Source organism: Ciona intestinalis, unplaced genomic scaffold (genome assembly GCF_000224145.3).
Source record: "Ciona intestinalis unplaced genomic scaffold, KH HT001094.1, whole genome shotgun sequence".
Lineage (NCBI taxonomy): Eukaryota > Metazoa > Chordata > Ascidiacea > Phlebobranchia > Cionidae > Ciona > Ciona intestinalis.
The window spans coordinates 43412-50745 of NW_004191415.1; the positions used below are offsets into that span (position 1 = coordinate 43412).

Sequence of the window (7334 nt, forward strand, 5' to 3'; positions counted from 1 at the left end):
ATAATGCTCTTATTAGACACCCTATATTTCAGTCAGTTGAAACACCTTACGACTGTTCAGTTAAAATTATGACTAAAATGCTATGTTGCAGTATAAGTGTGGGAGTGTTAAAACAATATTATTATTGGCAGAACTGATATATAAATATGTATTTGTATATAGTTAGATCACAGCTAAATATAAAATGCAAACATCATTAAAGCAACAGTAGCTATACACATACCAGAATGAGATTTAGGTTACCGTTGAAAGGACCAAATTTATCTCCATACTACTTTAATACTGTGAAACTAAACACTTTTAGATACTGTTAGAAAAGTACAGCAATGTGTATCGATATACAGTGTATTTAATTTAATGTTATTCTTTTTGTTTTGTGCATTGTATAGAAAATTGAACAGTAGCAAAGCTTTTACAAAATATAAAAATATATCAAATACCCAGTTATAAAAGCCTTTACGTTTTAGTTTCATTTGACAGATACCATGTGGCACTAGGCTGTTATCGCAAAATATCATGGGCCTTATTATAAAATTCATCAGCACCTAATCCCCACTGTTTCAGTCATAAATATTTATTCTGCCAGAATTGTGTTTCATCCTAGGTATGGACCTTAGCCACAAAGATTAGAAATGTCTCAAAAGTTGGACTGGTCAGCACACATGTGCAACCGATCAATTTTACACCTATATATTTAAACATGTTAAAAAAACTCAATAATCATAAAGGTCTGTAGCTTGGCCTCTGGTCTCTGTTTCTGATCCATTTTGTTGTTTTATTCTTTTTAAAATTTTTGACTTCTGTAAAATATATATATATATATATATATATTAGTATTAATTTGGTGTTATTTTTGTAGTATTAAATTATTATACTAGTTTATTGTATTATTAATGTACTTAAGTAATAATTTGATTTAGTAAATTTAATACCTGTTTTTATCACTTTTGGTGTTCAAATTTTCATAAGGGCTTGGAAACGCTTGATTATCATTGCTGCTATTACCAACTTTCTATAATACAGACATGTTGAGACAAAAAAATACAAAAGTTTACAAATTTGTAGTTTTGAATAAATGTAACAGACCGGAAAACAGTAGTTATAACACAGGTGTTTATACACCTTGTGCCAGCTTACGAGTTTTCATGTATGTTAATATGTGGGTGATTATTTTCATGATTTCTTTATGCATGGCTGACAATTTAGAGTCTAAACTTTAGACAACCCATTAGTGACCACTGGGTTGAAGCAATTGCCGTTAAGTGTCCTGCCCAAGGACACATATGCTTACAATGATAGCAGCGACAAGCCTTGAACTTATTACCCCGGTTAGAGGCAGGTTGGCTAACCACTATGCCACGGCGCCACGGTTTTAATTTAACTAACCTTGTTCTTAACACGTTTGGTGTTCAAATCTTCATAAGGGCTTTGAAACGCTTGATTGTCATTCCTGCTATTACCAGCTTTCTATAATACAGACACATATGTTAACAAAAGTGTAAAAGGTTCAAAATTTTTACACATTTTTTAGGTTTAATTTATCAAACCTTGTTTTTGGTACTTTTGGTGTTCAAATCTTCATAAGGGTTTTGAATATCATTACTGCTGTTCCCAGCTTCCTGTAGTAAATTGAAAAAGAGGCCAATTGCACAATAGTTTATACAACCCAACAAGCTACCACCCCAGTCATGAATCCTAAATATATCTAACATATTTATAGTTTATATTTATATATATATGTTATCACCGCCAGGTGCATTATATTTCTTGTGCTCTTAAGCAGCCAAATCTGGAAATATTAATTAGTTTCTTATCCATACAAACATCGGCAATATAGCAGCATTAGCCTTAAACTCATAACCACTGGGCTACAGGCAGGAACGCTAATTACTTTGCCACGGCACTATACTGTGTTTACTGTTCAATAGTTAAAAAATAAATTTTCCAATACTGTTTATACACAATATGTAGAAGTATTTATGACTTCAAATTTGAGACCACTTACCGTAGATTCTACAGGTATTGCCAAAGAAACATAACCGTTGTTTACTGAGGAATAGATATTGTCAGGTCAATGTTGATAATAATGTATGTTTATGTATATCATAATATATTATGATTTTTCGACAAATTTTATCCAAACTTTGTGGAAGGAAAAAGTAATTATAAGTCTATATTTATATTTATATACTTACACTCTGTAACTTCTACATCTGTTTGTATATTCACATAGTCAGGTTCTCTTGCTCTTGGTTTCTGATCCTTAAAAAAATCAGGTTACAATTTCTTGCAGTATTTTACTGAACACCATTGTTGTAGGAATGAATGTGACTTATTTGTGGCTGCCAATAAGTTACCATGTATGTGATTATTCTTTTGGGGTAACATATTGCTGACAATTTAGACATCATGTAAACGAACGATGTGTTAGGGCAATTGTCGTTAAGTGTGCTTAAGGGCTTAATGTCGCATCAATATCCGCATCAAGTCTCAAAAGCATAAACTTTGTGCTAAAAACTGCTGTGCCATTGCGCTGTTCAGGAATCGAACCCTGGTCCTTTGGGTGAAAGCCAGGAGTACTAACTAACAACTATACTTGTACAATATAACTTACTGTGTTGGTTTCTGTGTTTGAAATATACGACAGATTGATGTTGACAGGAACATAATGAGGTTCAACTGGTAAATAAACAATAGTTAGTTTCATCATTGCAACTGTGGTGTTTATGAATTACCTTCAGCAGCTCGAGTTACCGTTTCTCTGTTAACACTGGAAAAAATATGGTTTAGCTTTTTGTGTAGGGTAATTTACTATTTCTTATGTAAAGAAAACTATATCTGTTGCATATAAAAGCCTATACCACAGCTCCACATACCTATTGTTTCTTTTGATGATGGCAGCACCTGCATAAATACTTGTGAAGCATTTATTTCCTTTCAGATTATAAAACTCACCTTTCTGCTTCTTCTTGTACAAAATGTACATAATGACAATGAGAATAACAAGTAACACAAATGCCCCAGATGTGACAGCAATCAAAAGTGCCCTGTTGGTTGTTGCTGGTGGAGCTAATCCAACACCATTTATAACAACTGTAATAGTTAGGCCACTTCTTGGAAACTTGGTCGATTTTACTTTAAGAGTATGATTTCCAAAATCTTTAGCCATTACCTGAATAAAACACATTTTCCATATTTGGTTTTGGAATAACCTTTATAGTAAATTCTTCCTGTGTATTTCTCCTGTTACCTTTCGTACTGTGAAGTTATAAACCTGTGTTTCTGTGTTGTAGTGAGAAGTTTGTATTGACTGGTCTATTATTTCACCTGTAACATAAATTGGGTAAACTTTAATGGTTCAGGTTTTGTAATAGTAAGCTACCTTTAACATTTTTAAGTTCAATCATATTAACGGGTGGATTGGATAAAAATGTGATGACACAAAATCCAGTATTGCCAATCACCCAATCGCATATAACCATAGGTGTGGCTGTCTGTGGTGGATCTAATGAGAAGAAACACAATTTAGTTTGAGAAACAGCTTGAAAAAGCTCAGTTCATTGAACTTACATATAACATCAATGTAAACTGAGCCATTGAAGCTCCCAAAAACATCATTAGTAACACAGCTATAATTTCCGGTATCTGTTGTTGCCAGTGCTGCCAGTTCAATAGTTGGTTTTGTAATAATGCTTCCATTAGGTAGTTTCAATGCATGAGTTGTGTTTAGTTTTCCTTGATGGTCAACACTGCATGTGATTGTAGTGTTATGACCGAGATGTCGTTCCAATTTCATTCCATTCTCTGGGCTTGTATTAGGTGTTGCCTGAATGCTCACTAATCCTAAATAAATAACGGATTAGTAGAGAAGTAGCCGCAATAAAATGACTAACCAAAGAAGAGACTAAATTACATTCATGGAGTTTATAAATTTGGATGTTTGTTTTTTTTTATCTATTTACAAAGTGGTCAGTTTATCTAAATATCTGATTTAAAGCAATTTAATCATCTTCTGGTATATTCTATATACTTAGGATGCCCACCAGTTTACCTAGGATTCATGCTAGAGTTGGCCCATTACCATAAATCAAGTATACCGCCCGATACTTACTGTTTGTTGAAACTACTGTAATATTGACCCGTTGACTTTTTGTGATTCCAAGAAAGTTTTGTGCCTGGCAGAATACTGAGTTGGTATTTAGCGGCACAGAACCCATGTAATAGTTTCCATTATGTTGAATACACACTGTAGCTGTTGGACAAATTTTCCACCGGTAAACAGGATTTGGATTTGAATTTGCCGAACAGGTCATATTAAGGATCTGGTCAGATCTCATTAAATAAATATCTTGAAGCCTAAGCAGAAATCTTGACACTGTAATGTGAGTTGCCACTGCTTGTGGTGGGTCTGCAACATACAGAAGGGATTAGTTAGAAATATTAATACTATCTTTATCTGAACACTCAACTATGAAAAAGGATATTAACATACGATCTAGGAATAAGAATCTATTGCTACGAAAATGTAACAGGAAACAATCCAGGCTAACCAATTTTATATATATTTTGCCTGATGGTATCTTCAGTCTCTGCAAAAGAAGCATAAAATAATACTAGAGGACCATGTATTATTGTGTTACATTAAAAGCGTGGTTTAATTGTATAATTTTGTTTGCCCTGTTTGTCTGCAACAAGTTATATTTTTCTACATTAGGTCATCTTTAACTTACAAGTGACATTGAGTGTAATAATTGCTCTGTGACTTTGATTGAAGTAGTTTGTGTATTGATTGACAGCTTTACATTCAACTACTTTGTTGTTGTCACTTGCTTGTAATGGATGTGATATCCATGTTGATGACTGTTGATTATATATTTGTAAAGATTATTTTAGATCTCACAGTGTAACCTAAGCATACCCTTGATACATTTCTTGTTTTTTGGTTAAAGTAAAATCTGCTAAATTTTGCAGGTGGTGTCTCCCCTGAATAGCTGCAATGCAAAGCAATCTTGTTTCCTCTAATAACTCCCCCAGTGTAATTACCAGTAATAAATAATGTCCCTGGACCTAAAACGTATATATGTTTCATAATCTATATACATGATACAAGATACCATCTCAATCAGATGTCTCTCACATCATAGACAATTCACTGTTACCTTTTGAACATTGCATGTTGTTTATATTTGTCCATTCAGCATAAGCATTACAGGTTGTTGTTCTGTCCACTACAAATGATCCATTTACTTTATAAAACAACTCAGATCCACTTGGACATGATGCATTTCCAATTGAGTTATAATCATTCTTGCTGGATGTCACATTAACTTGGTTTGTTGCGCTGCACTCTGTCAATTTTAATTAATGTATGTTATGCAGTGTTTTTAGCATTAGCAGTGATTTTTAACAATTTTATGCATAATATACAACTTACGTTTTAGAGTGATATTTACTGAATAAGTTGGTGATGGAGAACATTGCATGTTTATATTCAAATTCTTGTATTGTGGTTGTAACAATGTTAGTTGTGATGTCACTGTACCACTATTGTTAACACAAGTGATTGTTTCATTTACACCAGTGTAGTTGCTGCATCCAAACCCAGAATAAAATCCACTAACATCAAACTCTCCCCCATATCTCCATCCACAGCTAGAAACACCAGTTGTTGATATTGTTGTTGATATCTTAAGGTTGCTTATACCAAGTGCTCTTGTTGTTTTGTTATCAGATGCTGGTAGGTGGATAAAATTACCTAAAAACTTTGTTTTTTAAGACACAGATATATACCTAATGCTAATACAGCAACATATAGAATTAAACTATTACATGGTAGTTTGTTATGGTTGGGCTAGCGTTCATGAAAGTCATTACACACATGGGTATTGTTATAAAAAAGATTGTACAATAACTAAAATTAGTCAAAATAGCATTTAAATATTGTGATCAGCACCTTTTTTGAATATTGAACTCATTTTCCTTATACAGGTATAAATGCACTAGATCTGGCTCAATCTTTCTTTAGCAATAATAACTATAAGACTATTAGTTTTATATGATATGATATCCAGCATACAAACATTGTTCTTTACATAGTGTAAACTTACATAAGCATGTTAACCTCATTAAAACAACATACATACAGAAAAGAATAATAACTTTTACTTACCTGTTGTATTAAGTACATGAAACAAGCTTAAATATACAACATAAAGCTTAATATTCTGATTCATTTTACTGAAAATCCTACAAGCGTGTATTGTATGCTTTATAACGGTATTAGTTGATGACTAAATGATTAATAGTTTCCCTGATATGTTCCCAACTATCACTACTTCCTTATCTGACGTCATCTTGTTGCATCCTTATCATAATAATAACTTATGTTCATTGTTTACTTCATATGACACATTGTACAGTGATGCACTTGTATAAAATGCAGTGATACACTACAAGTTATATTTTATTTGAAATTGCTGTTTTTAATTAACACATGTTCTTTTATAGCGTTAACACATGAAACATGATTACGGTCATAACACAACTTTCAGTTACTATAAATAGAGTTCTTGGAGTAAAAGCAAGAAAGATGAAACATAAAATTATATACCAGAATATTTATTGAACTGAATCCATGTTATATGACATTTTATTACCTGATGACTCATTCAGTTGTAGGCAGAGCTTTTCTTGTTATTGTATAACAAACAAATATGCAAATTATCTTTGCAAGCATGTGTCTTAGTCATTACATGTTTGACGCCAATAGGTTATTTTTCTCAGCTGGTTTGCTTGTTAATAGGCTTCAATTTAAATTAGATTAATACCATTTGAAAACATATATTCATTCACTTAACATAACAATGAATGATGTTAAATAAAAAAGAGTAATCCTATGAACTGATAAGACAGATAAGGTAAATTAATAATATTTTCTCGGTATGGCATTTCAGAGAAGAATTTTTTCGCTAATTGGACAGAATTTAATATTGCAGCACCACATATATTACACATAGTAGTATGATACTAAAAGGCAAAGTGGTTGCAGGGTTGTGGGTTGAATTAATGCAATAGTTTACCCACCTCTTCGATCTAGAGAAACATGTATTCATTTTTTTTCTTTATTTGCTTTGTTCTTGCTCTAAAATTCTGCTTTCGAAATTTTTGTTGCTAAGTGCTGGCAAATGGATGACATCACATGATAAATATTTTGCCGTATAAATAAATATTGCATATTTTTACAATGGCTCCATTCTTTAATCGTATATATACCTTTACAATCTAATACTGCTGCAGGTAATACAACAAAGCTGTAATATATGCATTTCTTCATT

At 32.4% G+C, this 7334-nt stretch overlaps 1 protein-coding gene and 1 long non-coding RNA gene across 4 annotated transcripts in view; one reads left to right on the plus strand and one right to left on the minus strand.

Moving 5' to 3' along the window:
• The window catches only part of LOC113475626, a 13342-nt gene extending 7672 nt beyond the window's left edge, over positions 1-5670 (plus strand). Inside the window, exon 3 of the long non-coding RNA XR_003397382.1 lies at positions 5582-5670. This is a non-coding gene — a long non-coding RNA (uncharacterized LOC113475626). The remainder of the gene's footprint in view (positions 1-5581) is intronic.
• LOC113475625 lies at positions 135-7276 on the minus strand. Of its 3 annotated transcripts, XM_026839999.1 has the most exons (19): positions 6170-7275; positions 5435-5755; positions 5160-5348; positions 4919-5067; positions 4731-4860; positions 4112-4408; positions 3571-3843; positions 3383-3505; positions 3251-3327; positions 2956-3172; positions 2877-2904; positions 2736-2770; positions 2615-2679; positions 2196-2262; positions 2006-2049; positions 1548-1619; positions 1387-1467; positions 934-1012; positions 135-802 (listed from the first exon to the last, which is right to left on the minus strand). In XM_026839999.1, the coding sequence occupies exons 1-19, from the start codon at positions 6231-6233 to the stop codon at positions 714-716; spliced, it is 2400 nt and encodes a 799-aa protein (XP_026695800.1). In that variant the 5' UTR covers positions 6234-7275; the 3' UTR covers positions 135-713. The 3 variants fall into 3 exon arrangements, with proteins under 3 accessions (XP_026695800.1, XP_026695799.1, XP_026695801.1); XM_026839998.1 differs by having other exon boundaries at positions 2877-3172; positions 6170-7276; XM_026840000.1 differs by lacking the exon at positions 1387-1467 and having other exon boundaries at positions 2877-3172; positions 6170-7276.
• Positions 7277-7334: the final 58 nt, after the last annotated feature.

Coding starts and splice junctions, on each gene's coding strand:
- LOC113475625 (XM_026839998.1), bottom strand. CDS start 6,233: ATGAATCAGAATATTAAGCTTTATGTTGTATATTTAAGCTTGTTTCAT. Junction 4,861..4,918: donor AAACAAGAAATGTATCAAGG/GTATGCTTAGGT, acceptor TATAATCAACAG/TCATCAACATGGATATCACA. Junction 1,468..1,547: donor CCAAAAGTACCAAAAACAAG/GTTTGATAAATT, acceptor TCTGTATTATAG/AAAGCTGGTAATAGCAGGAA.